The 22,704-nt window shown below is 61.8% G+C and overlaps 1 protein-coding gene across 4 annotated transcripts in view; it reads right to left on the bottom strand.

Moving 5' to 3' along the window:
- Positions 1-22,704, bottom strand: part of AGAP2 (ArfGAP with GTPase domain, ankyrin repeat and PH domain 2) — a 55,945-nt gene that overhangs the window by 31,840 nt on the left and 1,401 nt on the right. For 2 of the 4 annotated variants that reach the window (XM_030554595.1, XM_030554596.1), the window contains exon 1: positions 2,390-4,146. The exons of the other annotated variants lie outside the window; for them this stretch is intronic. In XM_030554595.1, coding sequence (XP_030410455.1) covers positions 2,390-4,127 — 1,738 coding nt within the window. In that variant the 5' untranslated portion in view covers positions 4,128-4,146. Of the gene's footprint in view, positions 1-2,389; positions 4,147-22,704 lie in introns of those variants that run through there. 4 annotated transcript variants of the gene reach the window in all.

Here is a 22,704-nt window from a genome sequence, read left to right as displayed (position 1 = left end):
TGGCTCCTGTCACAACTGGTCAGAGGGTCAATCCAGGCTGCCCCTTCCGGCCCTTGCAATTCCCCCCTTGCTCCTGGGAGCCGATTCTGTGTCCCTTTCCCACAGGAGAGGCCCGGCAGGGGGAACTGATGCTCGGTACCCACCTCCCTGCCGAAGGAGCGTTTCCTAGGTGATCCCTCATCATTTCACCGTGGAAACTTTCAGTGCCAAACATGGACGGGGGCGGGAAGGGGGGGGGTGGAGGATGGGGGGAGAACGCTCCTGGCTTTGAGAAGCATCTCCAAGCAATCAAAGCTGCAAAATCATAAGACCATAAGAACGGCCATACTGGGTCAGACCAAAGGTCCACCAAGCCCAGTATCCTGTCTACCAACAGTGGCCAAAGCCAGGTGCCCCAGAGGGATGAACAGAACAGGTAACGTCAAGTGATCCATCCCCGGTCGCCCATTCCCAGCTTCTGGCAAACAGAGGCCAGGGACACCATCCCTGCCCATCCTGACTAACTGATGGATCTGTCCTCCATGAATCTAGCTAGCTCCCTTTTGTACCCCGATAGTCTTGGCCTTCACAACACCCCCTGGCAAGGAGTGGCACAGGTTGACAGAGCAGTTGTGTGAACAAACACTTCCTTGTGTTTGTTTTAAACAGGCTACCTATTCATTTCATTGGATGGCCTCTGGGTCTCGTATTATGAGAAGGCGTAAATAACATGTCCTTATTTACTTTCTCCACACCAGTCATGATTTTATAGATCTCAGTCATATCCCCCCTTAGTCGCCTCTTTTCTTAGCTGAATAGGGCCGGCTTTAGGAAGTGCGGGGCCCGATTCAAATTGTTTCAACAGGGCCCTGGTGGGATGAGTCACCCGGCGACGATCTGGGTCTTCCGCGGCACTGAAGGACCCGCCGCCGAAGTGCCGCCGAAGACCCGGAGAGAGTGAAGGACCCGCTGCCGAAGTGCCGCCGAAGACCCGAAGAGAGTGAAGGACCCGCTGCCGAAGTGCCGCCGAAGACCCGAAGAGAGTGAAGGACCCACCGCCGAAGTGCTGCCGAAGACCCGGAGCGCCGCCGGGTGAGTAAAAATGAAAAAGGCGCCTAAGTAATGTGCTCTTCTTTAAGGCGCGGGGCCCGATTTGGGGGAATCAGGGGAATCAGCCTAAAGCCGGCCCTGATTTAGCTGAAAAGTCCCAGTCTTATTAATCTCTCCTCATACAGAAGCCATTCCATCCCCCTCAATCCTAGCACCAGAGCTTCCGGGGGACAACACAGCCACAGGCTAAAAACCCTGAGGGGGGGCTGGGTGCCACATATTCACCAAAGAGCAGCAGGTCCCACTGTCTGGGATGGTTCCATTAATCAAGCGTTAATAAACGCCAAGCAGAAGTTTCAATAAATGGCTAATCCATCGTTGGAGAGTCCACCAGGCCAAAGCCTCACCTAGAATCCGCCCTGCTGGGCGTCTCACCGACCTAACCCGCGCTGCTCACACTAACCACGTAGGGACCAGCTCTTTGCCATGTGTTTGTGCAGCGCCCTGCACAGCAGGGCCCTGGTGCCCCCGCTGTAAGACTCGCCTCCCATCGGCCTCTATTAACCCTTTAGCAGCAGCGGCTTGAGACCAAATGCCCCCCATGCGCGGCAGTTTCTGAGTTCACGTCCCTGCTCGGTGACCTCCTGAGACACCTAACGTGGTGCCTCTTGGATGTCCACAGTCTCAGAAACCTGCCTGCATGGTACTGGTCAAAGCGTCCTCCTCTTCTAGGCAGATTTCCCCGGAGAAGCTCTGGGAGGACTAGGCTTTCTAACCTTAACCAGAATCCCCCATCTCCATGACCGACACACCCGCAGTGGAGGCTCCGGACTCCATCACATCCGACACACCCGCAGTGGGGGATCCGTGCCCAGGCTCACATGTGGGACTGGACCCCCAAAGTTCCATAATGCAGATTTGCCGGTAGCCCCCACTCACAACTAAGGGATGGGGCAGGGACGGGTCTGCGTCATTCTCGGGGGAGCGGTGGTTTTACTTTGCCCATCGAGATCCTCTTTCGCCACGAGCCTCGGAGCGCTGGTCCCTCATCAGTGGCACTTCCCCAAGTGGGGACTGTCACTCCCATTTTACCAAAAGGGAAACTGAGGCACCATGGAGGGATGTGCCTCACCTGCACTCATCCCTGGCTTCTCAGCCCCACTTGCTCTAACCACTAGACCCCCCTCCCCTCCACTCCCAGAGCTGGGGAACCCAGAAGTCCTGGCTTCCCACCCCTGCCCCCATCACTGCAGAAATAATCCAACCCCACCCCCGATCCGGTCCCCCCTCCTTGGCTTTCAAGCGATCCCCCCCAAACTCCTCACCCTAGCCCCCTCCGCAGGCCTGCCACTGTACTTACTAGGCGAGGACCCCTTGGCTCGCTCAGGGCTCAGCAGCTCCCGGCTGCCCAGGCCCCACCCGGGCCCAGGGTGGGTGGGGGTGGAGGCCGGGCTCTTAGTGAAGATGCCGCTGATGAACTTAAGCATCTTGCGGTCCCGGGTGGAGGCCCGGCCGCCCTCGCGGCCCCGCTTCAGCCCCACGCCAGCCTCCGAGGGGCAGAAGCCCACGGCCACCGGGCCCTCGGCATCCAGGAGCAGGTCGCTGTTGTCCAGGGTCTTGCTCTTGCCTTTGCGTGGTGACAGCTTCGCCCTGGCGGGGGCCCGAGGGGCCCCTTTCATGCGGCCCTTCACCTCGCTCTCCGGCCACGACAGCCGGTTGCCTGGGCCCCCCTTGTGGGGGCTTTTGCCCGCCTTGGGCTCGGAGCCCATCTTGATGCCGCTGGTGGTCACCGTTTTGAAAGGCTTGTTGCTGGCCAGCCGGAGGCGCCGGCTCCCGGCTGCTGGGTGAGGCGAGGAGGCACCAGGGCCCAGCGCGGAGGAGAACGAGGAGCCCCCGGCTCGGCTGGCACCGCTACCCTCGGCTGCCCCGGGCTCTCGCACTTCGGGGCAGCCCCAGCTGGCATGGCTCAGCAGCAGCCTCCGGCCTGGAGCCGCTGCACTGGAGGAGCAGCTGGTGGTGAGGGGTGGCAAACCTTCCGTGGGGGTCTGGCTCCGCTCGCCTGGCACCTCCAGGGTCTCATTCGCCCCCGGAGCCACTGGGACTACAATGGCTTCTGGCTTTGGGGGCACAAGTGGGGCAGCTGGGAGCAGTGAAGCGTCCGGCTTAGGGGGCACAGCTGGGAGCAGTGCGGCGTCTGGCTTGGGGGGCACAGCTGGATGCAGGGCAGCATTCTGCTTAGGGGGCACCGCTGGATGCAGTGCAGTGTCCGGCTTAGGGGGCACAGCTGGGTGCAATGCAGCGTCCGGCTTAGGGGGCACCGCTGGGTGCAGTGCAGCGTCCGGCTTAGGGGGCACCGCTGGGTGCAGTGCAGTGTCCGGCTTAGGGGGCACCGCTGGGTGCAATGCGGTGTCCGGTTTAGAGGGCACAGCTGGGTGCAGTGCAGTGTCTGGCTTGGGGGGCACAGCTGGATGCAGTGCAATGCCTGGCTTAGGGGGCACAGCTGAATGCAGTGCAGTGTCTGGCTTGGGGGGCACAGCTGGATGCAGTGCAGCGTCTGGCTTAGGGGGCACAGCTGGGACTGCCGGGTGCAGAGCAGTGCCCGGCTTGGGGGGCACCGCCGGCGGCGTCAGAGTCAGAGGAGCGTCTGCTTTGGGATCCGGAACTCTGGGGTCTTCAGCCGGGGCACCGGCGCTGGGCGAGGGCAGCCCCGGGCCGGCCCAAAGGGCGAGCAGCCGGCCGGCGCTCTCCGGGGACGGGGAAGGCGAGGGCACCGGGGTCCTGGGGCTGCTGGGCGACAGCTGCAGGAAATAGTCCCCCGGGCCGGAGCTGCTGGTGCTGATCCAAAGCGCATCCTGACGGTGGAAGCTCCGCTCCTGCCTCTTGCTCTTTGCGCTTTCGTCCGCCCGGGGCGCCTCGCCCTCCCGGCGCGCCGTCACCCCGGAGAGGCCCGGGGTGGCCGGCCTGGAGCCGGCCTGGGGGGCTCCATCTCCCGCCCCCGCCTTGGCCTGCTCCTCCGGCGGCTGCACGGACTCGAGCTTGACCAGGGTCAGGGAGATCAGGTAGGTGGTTCTCCGCTGCAGACTGGCCCCTCTGCTCATGAGTGCCCGGGGGAGCGGCCCGCGCCGGCAGCAGCGCCCCGCATCTGCGCCCGGCGCGCCTCCCCTTCGCGCCCACCGGGCCGGCCGCGGCGAGAGCCCCTAGCGGGGCGTCGATTCCCTGGCCCGGCCGCTCCGCGCAGCTGGGAGGCGGCGAGCGCAGGAAAAGCGCGCAAGTCCGGGCATCCCCCTCCGGCCGCAGCCACTCGAGGCCCGGCCCGCCTCGCAGCGCAGGGCGCGGGGCTCAGAGCAGCCCCCGCTGTGCGGCGCCCAGGCTGCCTCGGAGCGGCCGACCCCGCGGGGGGCTCCTGGCTCTGGCACAGCTCCGGGCCCCGTGGCGCACGGCCTCCCCCATGCGTCCTCCTCCTCCGGCGCGCCGCGGCAGGTGCCACCCGTCAGGAATCTGCCATGTCGGCGGCCGGGCTCCGAAGCCGGGACCCCGCTGCCGCCGCAGCCCGCGGGGGTCGCTCTAGAGGGGCCAATGCCGCGTCCCCAGCTGCTTGGAGAAGGCGGCGGGGCTGGGGTGGGGGCGGGCGGCGGGGGGTGTCCGCAGAACCGCAGGGCGATCGGAGAGGGGGGGCGGGCGGAGCGGGACAGCCGCCCCCTCGCTGGTCGTCGGTCCGGAGAATCAAGCCCCCAGCACCCCCCGCCGAGGGAGCCGCCAGCCGCCGATGGGGGCCCGGGGGTAGCGAATGAGCAGCTGAGAGTTGGCACCTTGGAAAATCCAAGCGCCAAGGCGTGAGGCTGCCGCCTGCATAGGCGCGGGGAAAACCTGGGCTGGATTCCCCGGCTCGGGAATCCCTGGCCCACGTCCCCGCCCGCCCAAAGGAGATGATGGGGGGGGGGGCGCCTAATGTGATACCCTGGCAAAAAGGGCACCGCTGGAGGGGGAGGCAGGTGGCCCCGGGTGCTGACCCACTTGGGTGACACCGCTGGGCCAAGCTCAGAGGAGTAGGTGGAGGGGCTCCACATGGGGGGCGGGGGCTGAAGGGAAACCTGTGGGGCAGGATGGAGCACCCAGGGGAGCGGCCATAGCAGATCGGAAGCCTGCCTGTGGAACAGCCATCCGTCCCCCTGCACCCATCTCCGGATGTGTCTGTCCAGCCCACCAACGCGGCCCACCTAGCTAACCCTTAGTGTTCTCTTCTTATTGCTATGGTTTATCTGTATTACCGCAGCCAATGGACCAGGACCCTACTGTGCTAGGGGCTGTACATTATTTATTAGGTGTATTACAGCAGCTCCCAGGAGCCCCAGTCAGGGACCAGGACCCCACTCTGCCAGGCGCTGTGCACTACTAGGTGTATTATGGTAGCGACTCCCATTTTGCCAGGTGCTGTACGCTATTAGCTATGTTACGGTAATTGCTCCCATTGTGCCAGGCGATGTACACTATTAGCTGTATTATGGTAATGGCTCCCATTGTGCCAGGCGCTGTACACTATTAGCTGTATTACGGTAATGGCTCCCTCGTGCCAGGTGCTTTACACTATTAGCTGTGTTATGGTAATGGTTCCCATTGTGCCAGGTGCTGTATACTATTAGCTGTATTATGGTAATGGCTCCCATTGTGCCAGGAGCTGTACACTATTAGTTGTATTATGGTAATGGTTCCCATTGTGCCAGGTGCTGTACACTATTAGCTGTGTTACAGTAATGGCTCCCATTGTGCCAGGTGCTGTATACTATTAGCTGTATTATGGTAATGGCTCCCTTGTGCCAGGTGCTTTACACTATTAGCTGTGTTATGGTAATGGTTCCCATTGTGCCAGGTGCTGTATACTATTAGCTGTATTATGGTAATGGTTCCCATTGTGCCAGGTGCTGTATACTATTAGCTGTATTATGGTAATGGCTCACATCGTGCCAGGCGCTGTACACTATTAGGTGTGTTACAGTAATGGCTCCCATTGTGCCAGGTGCTGTATACTATTAGCTGTATTATGGTAATGGCTCCCTCGTGCCAGGTGTTTTACACTATTAGCTGTGTTATGGTAATGGTTCCCATTGTGCCAGGTGCTGTATACTATTAGCTGTATTATGGTAATGGCTCCCTCGTGCCAGGTGCTTTACACTGTTAGCTGTATTATGGTAATGGCTCCCTCGTGCCAGGTGCTTTACACTGTTAGCTGTGTTATGGTAATGGTTCCCATTGTGCCAGGTGCTGTATACTATTAGCTGTATTATGGTAATGGCTCCCTCGTGCCAGGTGCTTTACACTATTAGCTGTATTATGGTAATGGCTCCCATTGTGCCAGGTGCTGTATACTATTAGCTGTATTATGGTATGTCTCCCATGGTGCCAGGTGCTGTACAAACAGAACCTAATGAATCCTTATACCCGATGACGTGTTTTAAGTCTCTAAAGTGCTCACTGATCTGTCTGTCCCCATACACTTGCGTCCCTCTCTCCACCCCCATGCACGGTCCTCATCTTTGGCGCACCACTCGGGTAGGGCCTACCCACCCCTGCCTCAGATGCCCCGGCAGTGAGCTCGCCAACTCCCCCCACATGGGGCTTCCCTGAGATCAGAGCTGGGCAGGAAGGTTCAAATCCCTGCTCTGCCAGATGTGGAGCTAGAAACCTGGCTTCCAGTCTAGCTCAGGGCTGTGCAGCCGGGTCTCCCTTCTCCCGGGGCTAGAGCGCCGGCCTGAGGGCCGCTGAACGCTTCATACCCAGTGGAACCGCTGGGGCAGGACAGATTCTGAGTGTACAGCCAGATGTGGGAAGAGGCTGGTTCAAATCCCTTTGCCAAATCGGCTGAAATAGGGACATGAACCAGCCAGCCCTGCCTGAGATCACAGGGGATTTGGGGGGGGGGGAGGGCAGAGGAATTGGAATGGGGGGCAGAGGAATTGGAATGGGGGGCAGAGGAATTGGAACTTGAGCAATTTTTAAGTGAGAGGAAACCTCTCCCTACAGTTCAGCGGCCTAAGGGGGGGTGTGATTGACAGCACAGGGAGGGGGCCTCTCTCTATTCTGGGCTCAGGCACAGAACAGGAGGGGGTAAAGGCACCCACCCACCCACCCACACAGCCTTTTCAGTTCCCCCGGCTCACCCAGCCTTCTCCACAGAGGCTGCCGGTGACAGGGGCTAATTAATGCTAATTGCACCTGAATATCCCCACTGATGGGGAGGGTCCATTAAAAATGATTCACATTCAGACCCAGCGAGCTCCATCACCCACCTCCCCCAACGCTTCCTTTCCAACGCTGGTGCCTGCCAATGGGCAGCCTTGCCCCCCACTCCGAGCTCACCCCCCTTGACTGTCAATCCTTGATGGGTGGGGGTGGGACTGGGGCTGGGGTAGATCTAACCCTGCCCTGCCCTTGTATGAGCAGTACCAGTGTCCCCCCCACACACACCCGCACAGTCATTGGGGGAAGCACCCGGGCAGAGGCCTAGCAATCGCTGAGGCCCTGTTATTAGTGGATCCAGGGACAGAATGAGGCCTTTTGTATTCCCGGTAATAACAACACACTCTGAAGTCACGGAATACCACCACCCTGCGATCGTTAGCTCATTGTTACAGATGGGGAAACTGAGGCACAGAGAGGGGAAGTGACTAACCCTGGGTTCACTGCAATGGCGCCAGCCCCAGCCAAGGCTCAGAGGGTGTTTCACAAAGGTGCAGTGGGCCATCCCCAATGTACCGGTAGAGAAACCGAGGCAGAGAACTCAAAGGCAACATCTGCAAATCTTGGAGGTGGCAGGGTGCTAAAAGTCAGACCCCTTAAATTCACAGTTAGAGGCCTCAAAAGCAGCCAGCTGCTTAGGCACATGCGTGGCTTGATTCCCATTGCTGCATGGCCAAAGGAAACCATGGGGAGGGCAGGTGAGACGTCATGGGCTGGGAGTGACACCCCACTTGCCCCTTCTCAGCCTCCAATGTCACTGCAGCACCCTCCAGGGGTCGGAGCCGCTGAGCCGAGACCTGGTCAATAGGAATCGAGAGCTCGCGGACCCCCTGGCATCCCCCTCAACAAATGCTGCCACCTGCCAACTCCCTCTCCAGCCCTGGGGTCCTGCAGAAGCAGAAGCACCCACTCCCACCTCTGGCTGGCTGGAAGATGCCCCCCCCCCTCCAGCCCCATTGGACATGGTGACCCCTTCCCCTGTGTGCCTAGTGCATCTCATTGTATCTAGGGTGTCCTAGCTGGGGCAGAACGTGGCTCGCTGGGAACATGCCACCCCAGTGCCGGGATCTCTGCACTACCTCTCCACTGAGCCTAAAGGCCAGCTGAGCCCCTCATGACTGTGAAAGCTGAAAGTGTGGCCTAGTGGCCAGAGCTCCGGACCAGGACTGAAGAGATCTGGGCTCTGCCATTGGCCTGCTGGATGACTTTGGGCAAGTCATTTTTATGCCTCAGTTTCCCCAGCTGCCAAATGGTGCTACGGATCCTGGCTTCCTTTGCACAGCTCTTGGAGAGCTACTGACGACAAGTTAATTATTATTTTGAATCATCACCATGTTCCCATCTCATCTGGATGCTGAAACTTTCAGCCAACAGTTGGGGGAGGGGAGAGCCCAAGGGAGAGCCAGAGCTGTCTGAGGACCCAGACCTGTGGAACTCTCTGCCACAAGAGATAAGGGACCTCAGGCTTTGGCACGATCAGAGTTGAATACAAAACCCCCGCTTCCTTCCCGTATGATCCTCACGCAGAGCGAGCGCCCACACACACCCCCATTGCTCTTATCTCCTGCAGGTTGGGAAGGAAATGAGAGACTGGTACCACTGTTCGTATTTTTACAGATTCGGGAGGCTCCCAGAGGAGCCACCATCTTCATTATGTTGCATTTACTGAGAAACCCACCCGTCTTCCCCTCCTGGCTTCCAGCAGTCAGAGATTTAGGGTTGTCCCAAGCATAGGGCAGTGTCCAGGGCCTGGAAAAACTCTCCCGTGGAGAGAGATTGAAAAGATCAGGGTTGCTTCCCTTGGGAGAGGCATAAGCGGGAACATGATAGAAACCTATAAAATATTGAGTGGTCCAGAGAAGGGGGATCAGGTGCTTCCATTCTCCTGGCCTTGTGGCACAAGGGCAAGGGGACGTTGGATGAAATTGAAAGGTGGCAAGCCAACAAAAGGAAACACTTTTGCAAGCAGGGTAATGAGCCTGTGGAACTTCCTGCCACATGATGTCAAAAAAAGGCCTGGACACTGACACGGATCCAGAATGGATTGCAAAGCACTGTGCCGTCTTTACTATATTTCTCCTCACAACACCTCCTGTGAGGTAGGGATATTCATTATTCCCATTTCACCAAAGGGGGAACCAAGGCACAGAGATGCTAAGCGCCAGTCACCCTCTTCCTCTGATGCATCTAGTGCTGTGCCTTGGCCTAGAGGGATTGATCTCTGCGTTCCTATGGGCTTCATTTCCCACCCTGTGTGTCGCCCCCAAGTGCCCTGGATTAAGCGGGGATCCAAAAGCCAAGGCCTAACAGGTGGATGAGACAAATGGGCCAGCAAAGAGAAATCCCGGCTCTGTTAGCACAGATCAACTGCCAGCTCGGTTCCTAGCCCCAGCCGGAGAGCATAATCAATGGCTCCATTACTCCGCCGGATCAGGAGAGAGAGAATAGAGGGCTGGAGAGAAAGCCGCCGAATACAGACCCCGATTCTTATTGAAAAGCCCGGTTTTAGCTAGAAACTAACATCCCCACCGCTGCTGCTTGATTCTGGATGCTTCCTCCCCCACCCCCCTGAGCCTACAAGAATAGATCTATAAAAGGATCCAATCCAATCCGGCTGCCTCTCTGAGTCAGAAAAGCTGACAACAAAATTTCCTAGATTTAAAAAAATATAAAAAAATCTGCATTTGGTTGTTATGGCAACAGAAGCCCTGAAAATGCAGCAAAAACAGCAGGCATAATTAACCTAAGTGGGGGGAAATCAGCGATCAGGGGAATGGTTAAAAAGCCCCTCAAGAAAGACATCTCAGGGCGGGGGGAGCAGTGAAATGAGCGAGTGGGTGTGGCGGAGAGAGGGGGGAGCAGCAGGCAAAGGCAAAACCAGGCGGCGTAGTGAGGCTGGATCCGGCACGCAGCCTCCGTTGGCTGCACTTGGACCGGTCCCGGTAGCCACACTGCCCCTGACTCTCCACATCCTGCCACGGAGACAAAGCCAGGGCCTGAGATGCTGGACGCAACGTCCCTCTCTCTAGACCTTGGCTTTTGCTTGGCCCAGCTTTCTGCCCAGGGAGGGGGCGGATCCTGGCGTCGATTGGCACCTGCCGCTGGGCTGTAGTGTCGGTCGTGGAGCCGGCCCGCTTGGTGCTAGGTGCTGTACAAACGCAAGCCAAAGAGACGCCCCCTATCCCGAAGATCTTGCGTTCGTTGCTTTAACGGAGGCATTGCTGCCCAAACCCCCTCTGTCAGCTCTCTCCAGGCCGCAGCGTGGCCCTCGCCTGGCACCCGGCCTGGCAGGGTACAGGGTGAGCTCCGTCTGCCCCCTCCACCTGCCCCAGCCTCCTTCCTTTGCCCTGCCAGGCCCCCGCATGGCATTTCTCCATCAGGCCCGATGGGCTGCAGAAGGACCCTGGCCCGACGAAGGCGGGACAGTTGGCATCAGCTGCAGATGCAGAGTGCAGTGCCCCCCACCCCTGCGCAGGGCAACAGGCCAGCAGGAGCTCAGGGCACGGGGCCAATGCTGGAAGTGGACTAGAAAAAGTGCATGGAGGGGGGTGGCTCCCGGCTTCTATAGAAATGAAAGTGATGCTACATCTGCCTGGGCCCCTGACCTCATCAATTGACCCCCCGCCCCCCAGTCTCATCTCTGCTCCTGCTTTAGCTCCAGGAATTCATCATCCACTCAACCAGGCCTGGGGGAGTGGGGGGGCTGCAGCCAGGTCCCCTCACCCCCTTCCCAGCAGGTTATTGCAGGGGAGGGGAGGGGGGAGAAACAGAGGAGCTGCCCCATTGCTCACAGGAGGGGAGGGGGGAAGAGGGGGTGGAGTCACCCTGATCAGCTGGGCTCTTTCTGCTCCCCCTCCCCTCCTGTGACAACAGGGCTCCTGGTGGGGGCGGGGGAGCTCTGATTGGCTGCTTACACCCCAGGAGGGGGAGCAGGGGGAAAACAGCCAATCAGAGGGGGTTACCCCCCCCAGGCAAGGCTGCAGTGTGCACCCCCTCCCCAGAGACCCTGCTCCAGTGGTAGGGATTTTACTTGCTGGGTGTGTGACCTCCTGGGCTCTGTGCTGGGTGGGTCGGTAGATGAGGCCAGGGCCATCTCACAGAGCCTCAGCCCCCTGCTTTCCCGGTGGGGGGGGTATTAAGGGGCAAACAGCTGACCAGGGCAGCGGCCCAGGCAGAATCAAGCAGGGGACACTAGGACACGAGCTCTGTTGCCAACCCTCGAGCTCTAGCCCTGCGCAGCCCTCTCCACATGCAGCTTTGCCTGGGAGACCCTGCGCCCCCTTCTGCCCTCCCCAGAGGGCGCCCCACACCTCCTGGAACCCGTGGGAAGCAGAGCGTAACGCAGAGCAGCCTCGGGGTGGCTGTAATTGCCACTGAAACACAGAGAGTGCCAAGGTGGCCCAAAGCCCCATGCCACCTGCCCCTCCTTCCTCCCCCCCCTCCTGAGGTCATATAGCCCCATCTGTGACCTCAAAATCAGTTGCCATGGGGAGCGCTGTGATGATGTCACCAGCAGACGCCCTGGGATGCTCTCTGCTGGCCTTTTGGGCTGAATAATCCCCCGAGTTATTTAAGGCAAATCTAAATCTCGATCCCCCTCCCGCCATGTCCCCACCCGCATTGCTGTGCTATCCCCATTGCTCCAGATGCAAACAGCTGCTCCTCACTCAAAGCGGGAGTTATTCTCAGCCGCAGCCCCCCTGCATGGTACCTCTCTGCCACGTTAGCACTGAAACCCCCCTTAGGCCCTTGGGGCACGATTGAGGGAAACCGGCTCCCCTGTGCCTTGCGGTGGGGGGAGCACTCGCCCCTGTACCAAGCAGGATTGACAACTGTCCAACTGCACAAATCCAAACACCCTTGCCCCGCCCCCTTCCCTGAGGCCCCGCCCCAGCCCCACCTCTTCTCCAAGGCCCCACCCCTGCTCACTCCATCTCCCCTCTCTCTGTCACTTGCTCTCCCCCACCCTCACTCACTTTCACAGGGCTGGGGCAGGTAGTTGGGGTGAGGGGTGCAAGCTCTGGGAGGGAGCTTGGGTGCAGGAGGGGGCTCAGGGCTGGGGCAGGAGATTGGGGGGTGAGAGGTGCGGGCTCTGGGAGAGAGTTTGGATATTGGAGGGGGCTCAGGGTTGGGGCAGGAGATTGGGGTGAGGGAGGGGTGCGGGCTCTGGCAGGGAGTTTGGATGTTGGAAGGGGCTCAGGGTTGGGGCAGGAGATTGGGATGTGGGAGGGGGTGAGGAGTGCGGGCTCTGGGAGGGAGCTTGGGTGCAGGAGGGGGCTCAGGGCTGGGGCAGGAGATTGGCGGGTGAGGGGTGCAGGCTCTGGGAGAGAGTTTGGATATTGGAGGGGGCTCAGGGTTGGGGCAGGAGATTGGGGTGGGTGAGGGGTGTGAGCTCTGGGATGGCATTTCGGTGCAGGGAGGTGTGCGGGATGCAGGATCTGGCCTGGAGGCTCCCGGTCGGCAGTGCTCCCAGAAGTAACCAGCATGTCCCCGTGGCCCCTGGCGGGAGGCAGGGGGCTCCGCGTACAGCCCACGCCCACAAGTGCCACCCCCACAGCTCCCATTGGCCAGGAACTGTGGCCAATGGGAGCTGCGGAGTCAGTGCTGGGGCAGAGGCAGCGTGCGGAGTCCCTCGGGGCCGCAGGGACATGCCAGCCGTTTCTGGGAGCGGTGAGGGGCCAGGGCAGACTGGGAGCCTGCCTTAGCCCTGCTGCGCTGCCAGACTTTTAACCACCTCAAATCTCCCGGTTTGGCTTTAGTTGCCTCCGGGAGATAGGGCCTGATTCTGGGAGACTCCTGGCGACACCCTCGTGCTGAAGGTCCAGCCGGGGAGCATGGGGGTGTCGCTAATCCAGCCCCCCTGGTCCTGCAGGCTGGGCAATATGGCCGCTGGCTGCCCAGGGCCATGGCTGCCATCTTGGCAGACGCCCAGGCTACAGCCAGCTCGGGGCTTGTGGGGGCTCTCACAGACCCACGTGGATCAGAAGCACATCATGTGACACTGGCGCATCTCCCTCATTTCGTTCACCCCGGGAGCCACCAGGAAAGGCCTGGAGCCAGCTGCTCCAGCTGCTCCAGGTCCCTCTGGCCAGGGCTGGTTTGCCAGCGTGGTGGGGAGCTGCCTCCACCCGAGGCGCGGTTCCTTTCCTGCAGAGAGCAGCTGATCCTCGAACACAGTGCTGTTTGCTGTGGGGGCAGAAGAGGGTTTTTTTTCCCCTTTGCAAAACGCTGCCTGTGAGTTCAGCCCGGGGGGAGGGGGAAGGCGTCAGGCCCTGCGAGCTGAGGCCGCTGTGAAACTCCAGAGCAGGCCTAGCCCCCGGAGGTGCACGGCTAGCCGCTCACACGCCCGCCAGCAGCATTATTCCACCCCGCCCAGCGTGGGGAACAAACTTGCCCACCTCCCGCTCCCGCAGCAGCTCTCCCTGTTACACGCTAGACATTACCCCATTTTTTGAATTAAAGCACAAAGCCCCGGTCACACCTGCAACGCGTCCGCGCAGCGACCGCTGCGGTGTGAGCCGCCTCCCAGCAACTGGGACTGTGACTCCGCCACTCACACCTAGCACCTGGAGCAGCAAGGGGCCCCCTGGGAGAGGCGCCAGCCTGGCACAGGCAGCCTCCTGGCACCTCCTGCCTGAGCCGCGAATGCTGGTGAGAAGCCGTTACTACTGCGCAGGGCTGTGCCTGTTGCAGAGAACGTCCAGTTACCAGCCAGGGGTGCCAGGCACCCAAGGGTGCTGGGCATGCAGAGAAGGGGTTGGGGGATAGTGGGCCCTGTGTGGGTCCCCTTCCCCCATGCCCGCCTCTTCCCAGCCCTCCCTGACGCAGCCCCTGCCTGCCTGGCGATGGTGACTCAACCTGACCTTGGAGCCGAGCACGGAGGAGGCTCCAGAACTGACGTGCGGGTGCTGATGGGGCGGCTCTGGAGCTGCCAGCAGCTGGGTCAGCGTGTCACCCTCAGCTGCTGCCTGGGCAGGGCTGGGCCCGAAGCCCCTTCCCAGCTGCTGAGGAAGCAGGCAGGATCCTGGGGAGGGGGCATCTGGGGGGAAGCCCAGAGGCACTGATCTCAGCCAGCAGCCTGCATTGCCAGCTCTCATGGGATTCACCCAGCTGTGACGATGGGACCCCAGCGCCCGCCCCAGGGTGGCACCAGGTGGGCACAAGGTCAGCACACACTGGCATGAGATCACCTGGGATTCTCCATTCATCCCAATGGGTTGTGGGGAGTGAAGGGGGGGCAGCTTCATCCACTGTCCCACTGCCACCCCCACTAGCCCCACCAACACCCCACTTCCTCCTTCAGCACCCCAGCCTCAACACCTCACCCGCTCCCCCACCGCTAGCCCTCCTCAGCCACCTGCCCCCCATTCGGTCTGCCAGCCCCCACACCCCCATGCCTTGTACTCTGCTAACCCAGCCAGGCAGCAGAGCTGCGGCTCCCCCAGTGGGTCCCCCCCGCCCGCCCCGGCAGGGTTGTAATAAGCTCAGCCGTAGGCAGCTTTCGGGGAGGCAGGACCAGTTACCTGGGGGAAGTGGAGACAAGACATTGGCTTCCCGGCAGGGTGTTTGCAGCAGAGGGGACCCTCCCGGGCCCAGCTGCTCCCTGCTGCCCCAGTCCCCGGAGAGGAGGGGGTGTCCCTCCTCCTCGCTGCACCCCAAGGGCTGGGGGAGAATGGGGCATGGTGCCCCCAGATCCCTCAAAACCCATCCCCTTGCCTGTCCCGCTGCCTCCAAGGCCTGGGGAAGAGTGGGGCATGACCCCCCCACCCTGATTCCACACACCCCCACTGCCCTGAGTCCTGGCGTGATGGGGAGTGGCTGCGCCCAACCTGCACCCCTGCCCTGCCCAGCTGAAATGCAGGAAGCATGTGTCCACTCCCTGTGCAAACTGGGGTATGCCCCCCTCCCCAACGCTGCCCGGCGTGGCCCCACAGTGCCAGGGTGCTACAGCCCAGGCTCTGCCCTTGGGGGACGGGTGGGCGGGAGCAGTGCCCCAGCTCACAGCAGCAGCCCGGCCATGTGTGGTAAAGCACAGGGTGCCCCCACCCTCCAGGAGACTCTGGGGAGCCAGGAGCAGCCCCCCCACACTCGTGACAGAGCTGCTCGCATTGCCATGGCGACCCACCCACAGCGTGTGCTGCTGCTGAATCCCAGCTCGTTCCCCCAAACTGGAGCCTGCGCTGGGGGTGGGGGTGAGGGGGTGAGTTCACCCCGTCTCTAGCATGCCCCCGTGCAGCCGGGACTGTGACCCGGGCATCCTGGGGCTGGGCTGCCCATGGCGACGCCCTCCCCATGGCACTGGGTATCTGCCGGAGCACCAATGTCAGAGGCAAGAAGCGCCCTCTGCCCGCTCCAGCCCACGGCCAAGCTCGAGGGAACCCGGGGTGCCCGTCCCTTCGGCTGGGTCGAGGCAGTTTCAACCCCTGGCCTGTGGCTCAGGGCCCGGCTCAGCAGAGAGGGGCAGGCCTGGGCCAGGCAGAGCAGGCAGCCACCCTGGCACTTGGAGAGAGCCTGGGACCTGACAGTGCCCACTGTGGGAAACAGGCTCCCTGAGCCTGGCCTTCGGCTCCCCTCCGGGGGGTTGGTTCCTGAGAGCCCTGCGCAGCCTTCCCAAAACCGCAGGCAGCACAGGCTGAGAGCCCGCCCCGAGCCCGGGGTCAATGCACACAGCGGCACGGCAGGATCTTTTGGCTGCAGCCTTGCGGCCCCTCCTGAGAGTTCAGCCCAGCTGGGTTTCCCCATCCCGTCTCCGCCAGGGGCCATGGCATGGGCCGGAGATCTGGGACACGGCGCATGGGGTGGGTGGCAGAACATGTCACAAAGAGCCGACTTCCCCACAGGATGTCAGATGCCCCTCTGCTCGGGACATCGCAGCCGTTGTCGCCGTTGTGTCACCCGGCGCATGCCAGGCTTTCGGAAGCCGCGGTCGGCAGGATGGAGGCAGAAGCTGAGTCTGGGGGGTGGATCGGTCTGGAGCTCGGACCTCTGCCTGCCACTGGCTGCCTCTGGCTCGGGCTGGGGGGTGGTTACGTTTAGGGTCCAGGCAGGGGGCTAGGGCCCATCTATATGTAAGGGGACTCTGGTCCCCTTACTAACTCTCACTGGGGGGGGGGCGGTTGGCTAGGCCCCAGTCCCAAAAGGGGAAGGGCCAATGGGAAATCAGGATCCTGAGACTGACAGTCCCCAGGGGCAATGGGGAGAGGCTAATGCTCCAGGTCAGCCTGATTGACAGGGGCCAGGCTAATCAGGGAGTCAAAAGGCTGGGGGGGGGGGGGCTCCTGCAGAGCTGGAATTGCCTGTGTCAGTCAGCAGAGGGCAGAGCTAAGGAGAAAAGAGGGGCCCAAGCTGAGCTGGGGAGAAGAGCTGGGCCAGCCAGAGGGGCCAGAAAAGCAGCCCAGGGAGCAGGTCAGAGCTGGGAGCAGAGTCACAGAAGGAGCCCCGGGAGCAGACCCGTGCTCGGAGCAGAGCTGCAGCAACCAGAGCCAGAGGGGCCAGAGAAGCAGCCCAGGGAGCTGGAGACAGAGCAGCAGCCGTGCTGAGGCAGAGTGGAGCTGGAGCTGGGGTTGGAACCATCCGGAGCTGGGTGCAGTGAGCAGCTGGGGGGAGCAAGGGGGGACCCTGGGCAGCGGGCCCAGTGCAGGGAGACGCCCCCAGCCAAGAGGCCTCGCAGGCCAGACTTGGAGGGGGATTGTAACCCTGATGGGGCGGAGGTGATGCTGGGAAGAAGGGTCCTGCCACCTACAGCCAGAGGGCGTGTGGCCTCCGCCAGAGCAGGTATCTGGCCCGCAGCAGGGCCTGGGCAGGCCCTTGGGACTTGTGAGTTAACAGAGTGAACTTCCCTGACATCCCAGAGATGCTGCTTGTGATGTCCCCGTGCCACAGAGCTGGGTGACGGGTTTTTCCTTTCACCTTTCCCATTTTTTCCTTATTTTTTTTAATTGCTTGCTGTTTAATAAATTGTATTTGCTTTGAACTGTGTGTGATGATCAGTGGGTCAGGGAAGTGTCCAGTGCAGAGAGAGCCCCCGGAGTGGGGACACCCTAGCCCCTGCCCTGAGTGACCACGACAAGGGTCGAGCCCCCCGGGAATCCTGTGCCCAGCCTTGTTGGGGTTACGAGGACTCTGCCACACTGGAGAGTGGAAGGGGAGCCCTTAAGGTCAGGCAGGCTTCTGGGTAAAGGGACTGGAAGCTTACATCCTCTCACTAGCCCATTCCACCAGGGTCCTGTATAAGCCAGGAAAGTTCCCCACAATAGCGGGACCATTCCCCGGCTTACATATAGCAGGACTGGGCCCGGGGACCATCATCCCCCCAATTCTGGGGAAGGCTGCCGCAGCGCCGAGGTGCCAGTCTGAGAGGCCAGTCCTGCCTACCGTCGAGATTTGCTTTCCCTCCTCAGAGACGTCTCACTACCACAAAGCTCAGCACAGGGGATCGGCCCGGCCCAATCCACTCCCGGATGGGCTGGGTGGGTCTGGCATCGAGTCAGCCCTCCCACCAGCCATTTTCCAGCAGCCTCACTGCAGCGCAGCCCAGTGGCTAGAGCACTCATGAGCCCGGGGGGGGGTCTAATCTCCGCTCTACCACTGACTCCCTGGGTGCCCTTGGTCAAGTCACCACCCCTCCTACTCCTCGTCTGTGTCGGCTACACTCTCCTTGAGGCAGGGGCTGTGTCTGCTCTCACTAGGCCCCAGGGTAATACACAGCAGGATCTCCTCCATCGATGGTCCCGACAGCGAATGCCAAAGAGACAGGATGGATCATTGAGGGGTCACCTGCTGGTCCTGACACACACACACACACACACACACACACACACACACACACACACACACACACACACACACCCCAGGCTGCTCTCTGGAACCAGCATGAGAACGGCCATCCAGGGTGAGCCCCGTATCTGCCAGCTGACGGTGGTGACTGATGCCGGGTGCTTCGGAGGGAACGAACGGAGCGATCCATCCCGTCGTCCAGTCCCAGCTCCTGGCCATCAGAGGCTGGGGCCTCCCAGGGTTGCATCCCTGACCAGCTTGGCTAACAGCCCTTGCTGCAGGTTTCTCTCACTGCTGGCTGGCGTGGGGGCCTTGCTTTCCCGTTTGGCACGTTTCAGGGAAGCAGAAGATGAATCGAGGCAGCCCACACAGTGGGGCCCGGGACGCTGCCAGGCAGCCGGCACTGCCGCTCCATCTGGCCAACCCAGCACACGTGACTGCGACAGGAAGATGCCCCCAGACAAGCCTGCTGCTCGCTTGCACTTGGATCCCCAACTGCGGCCAGTGGGCACAGCCAGTTCCTCTCCGGTGCCCCTCCTGCATCACCTCTAGGGCGCAGCCTTGGGCACACGCTTCCCTCCGCAGCCCCTGCCCGCAAACCGTGGGCATCTGGACTGTGTCCCCATTACGGGCCTCCCTGCCCAGCCAGGGCGGCGAGTGGCACGTCCCAGGGGGGTAGATGGCTTGAGCGTCTAATCTCTCCCCACTCTGCCTCTCCCTCACCCAGGATCGGGGTGGCGAGATGGCGGGGCCGGAGCTGCTGGCTCAGCAGAGAAAGCCGATGGCTGAGTGCATGGCATTTCCCTGCTGTGATGCCTGGGAAACCTCCCGGACCTGGCAGGCTGGGCGGAGGAAAGCCAAACAAGCCGTGTTGTCTCTCTCCCTTAGTTACCTGCTGGGGTGGCGCCCGGCTGCTGGAATTCACCAGCTGCCCACAGCTGGCCTGAGTCAGCAGCGCTTCCAGTGCCCGAGGGCAGGGGGTGGAAACCAGGGCAGCACCGAGACAGAAGCATTCTCCGTCTCCAGCACTCTCCGGCTTGATTCCCTGTGCCCAAGGCACAGGCACCTGCCTTTCCAGAGGTGCCCAGCTGCACCGTGGCAACTGGACTTCCTCCCCGTTGGCATAACAACAGCACGGCGGGTTGCTTCGTGGGATCGGGCAGCCATTGTTGAAAGGAAAAGGGTGGGAGAGGCCAGGTCGACGGGGCCAGCGAGTGCCCGGGGCCAGCGAGTGCCCGGGGCCAGCAGCGGGGAGGGCAGGGGGAGACACAAGAAGTGCCAGCACAGGACGGGCAAAGCCGATGTCACGGCAGCTCCACGGGGGCTTGGCTGGCACCACACCCGGGCCCCAGATGCCACCTGGCGAGAGCAGCCCGGTGAGTTCTTGGCTCGGGTGGAAATGCCAGCCTGCCTGTCAGCCACCAGCCGGGCAGACAGCCGGGGGCGGCGCCTTCGAGATGCCAGTGGCAAGGGGCATTGCAAGGTTTCAGCGACAGGGCCCCTGCCCTGGGTCGGGGGGAATCTTGGACTTCATCTCCCCCCGACCCCCGCCAGGCCCGATCCCCCAGCCCCCCGGCCCATAACCCCGCTGGAGCAGCAGCCGCCGATGGGGACCAGCCCCTACATTGCTCCACTGCCCCCCTCACCCCAGAGCCAGTCCTGTGCTCTCCCCAAAACCAGTACTTCACTGGCCCCCGGCCTGGCCCTGCTCATCCCAGAGCCCCCCTCCCCTGACCCCAGCCAGCCCCTTGAATATAGATGCCCCTGAAGCAACTGGTTGGCCACAGGGGTGGGTCCCAGCCCTTCACAAACACCCCCTCCCCATGGTCCCTATAAAGGCACCGCGCTGCATGTGCCAAGCAGCACCGGCGCCCACGTCTCCTTTTTCGCCATGGCAACAGCTCCAGCACCCGGGATCCATCTCTGCGTCAGAGCCAGGCGAACAGGAGCCACCCAAAGAGCTGGGCACGAGCACCGAACCGGGCTCCGGCACCGGCGAGAGGCAGCCCCGTCCAGGATCCCCAGCAGGCGGCAGCGGCGGAGAACGAGGCGGTGCCACCAACCGCAAGAGTCAGGTGTCCCGTTGCACAGGAAAACCGCAGCGCTAAATGTCAGTGGCGGGGCCGGAAGGGCCTGGCAGGGGGCCATCCGGTGCTGAGCCCTGGGCGGCTGCTGCCTGGGACCCCGGGCTGTCCCTCCGCACAAGGCCGGGAGCGATGGTGCCCCCAGGCCCCAACAGCCAAGGCGAGCACTGGGCACCGTCGTTCTCAGATCTGTTGTCCCTGGCACCTGCCCCCGGCCCAGGCACCATCCCGCCCAGCTGGAATGTGACCATGGGATCAGCATCAGCCCGGCTCCCCCCAAGCCCAGTGCAACTCCCCTTCCCCCCATTACGGCGCACCCCCCCCACTACAGAATCAGCCCCCCCCCCAGCATGGTACAGCTCTCCTCCCCCCCAGCATGGCGCACCCCCCCGCTACAGAATCAGCCCCCACTCCCCAGCACAGTGCAGCTCTCCTCCCCCCCAGCATGGTGCACCCCCCCTCTGCTAGAGAATCAGCCCAGCCACCCCCAATCCCCCCGCACGGTGCAGCTCCCGCAGCTCCCCTCCCCACCCCTCACAGAGCAGCTCCCCCCGGACACACACACAGTGCAAATCCCCTCCCCACCCCGCACAGTGCAACTCCACCCCCCAGCACAGTGAAACACACACACACACAGTGCAACTCCCCTCCCCCCTCAGCATGGTGCACCCCCTCTGTTACAGCATCAGCCCAGCCCCCCCACCGGCACGGTGCAGCCCCCCTCAGCACAGTGCACCCCCTCTACTACAGCATTAGCCCAGCCCCCCCACCGGCACGGTGCAGCCCCCCTCAGCACAGTGCACCCCCTCTACTACAGCATTAGCCCAGCCCCCCCACCGGCACGGTGCAGCCCCCCTCAGCACAGTGCACCCCCTCTACTACAGCATCAGCCCAGGCTCTCCCCCCAGCATGGTGCAGCCCCCACTGCTACAGCCTCAGCTCCCCCCCCCCCAGTTCCATACAAGGGGGAGCAGGCGCCCCAGGAAACTCAGAGGCAAACTCCAGCCGGAAGGCGCACAGGGGCCTGTTACCACAGAAACCTCCCTGCTGCTCGGAGCGCGCGGCTATCATCGCCGGCTAATGGCTTAATGGGGCGGCACTAATGCTGCCAAGCAAGGAGCTGGCGAGTGGGGCGGGAGGGCAGCCAGCCATGTGGAGGCTGGGCTTTTAAATCCCCAGGGTGGCCAGCCCCTGGCACGACTGGTGTGTGTGCGCATGTACACACGTGTGCAAGCCTGCGTGCATACATGTGCGCGTGCACGGATGTGGGCCGGTTAAGAGGTGGGTGGCTACAGGCAAATGTGTGTGACGTGTGTGGATGCGTGTGGGTGTTTAATCCGAGGGTGCAGCTCTGTGTGTGTGTGTGTGTGTGTGTGTGTGTGTGTGTGTGTGTGTGAGAACGCAGGTGTGGTCGAACACCGGCGTGTGTCCAGTGTTGTGTGCTTGTCTGCGTTAACATACAGAGGGCTGCACACACGTTGGAGCGCGTGCCTGCACGTGGGTGTGAGCGAGTGCAGGTGTGACTGCACACAAGCATGTGTGCACACACGCGTGTGCAAAGAGGAGGAGCCACTCCCTGCAGGAAGTAGCTCACTGCAGAGGCCGGAGCGGAGGGAACTTTCCAGCTGTCAGGACCAGCTGTTTCCAATGTGAAAGGAACATCTCTGGATGGCCAAGCATGGGACAGAGCTGGCGACTGGGAGCCCTGGGAAGTAGCTGAGCGTGGCAGCCAGCTGCTGCGGCGCCTGCTTGGGAGAAAGCTGGCAAGCTGCTGAGGGTCAGATGATGGCGCGTGCTCTCCCTGGGCATCGGGAAAGGATGCGCCTTTTGCTTGGCGGCTCTGGGGCACAGGGAGCGGGATGTCCCCCGGCTGGCTGGCGTCCCCTGCTGCACCGGCCATAGAGAAGGAATGCCAGCCATGGCGAGGGCCCTTACGAAACTGCGGCCAACTGTGGGTGGTGTTTCACCGTGTACACTGACCATTCACCCCTGACCTGGCTGCACCAAATGAAAGGGGCTAATGCCAAGCTGCTGAGATGGAGCCTGCTTCTCCAGGAGTGTGACCTGGAGGTGGTCCATGTGAGGGAGAGTGCCAATGTTACAGCTGATGCTTTATCACGGGGCAGGGACCCTGAACTTCCCCAGGTCACTAGCTAAGTGACCCTGCTCAGTTCAGACTCGAAGGGGGGAGAGATGTGACGAAGTGAGAGTGTGTGGGGAGGGTCTTGCTTTTTCCATGTTTTTCCAATGGTTTGCATGCAGAGGGGGTGGGACTCAGTTTCCCTGGGTGTTACTGGTTTAACCAGGTGAGGGGAGAGGGAGTTTGTTGCTCCAGAGGACCAGCAATGGAACTTGTGACCCTGGCCGATGGCCTGGAGGATGGATACCCCAGTGACTGGTGACCTGGAGGCCCAGCTCAGGAGTCTCAGCCGGTTCCAGCCAGTGGGAGGACAATGGGCTGCGGGGAGAGGACCCCAGTGACCTGACCAGCCGGTTCCAGCCAGAGGACAGAAGAGGGGAGAGGAGGCCCAGGCGACCCTGCTTCCCTGGACAGAAAAGTCAATGGACAGAGGCAGGGGTT

This window comes from Gopherus evgoodei, chromosome 3 (genome assembly GCF_007399415.2).
Source record: "Gopherus evgoodei ecotype Sinaloan lineage chromosome 3, rGopEvg1_v1.p, whole genome shotgun sequence".
Lineage (NCBI taxonomy): Eukaryota > Metazoa > Chordata > Testudines > Testudinidae > Gopherus > Gopherus evgoodei.
This window is presented reverse-complemented; position numbering and strand designations above follow the sequence as displayed.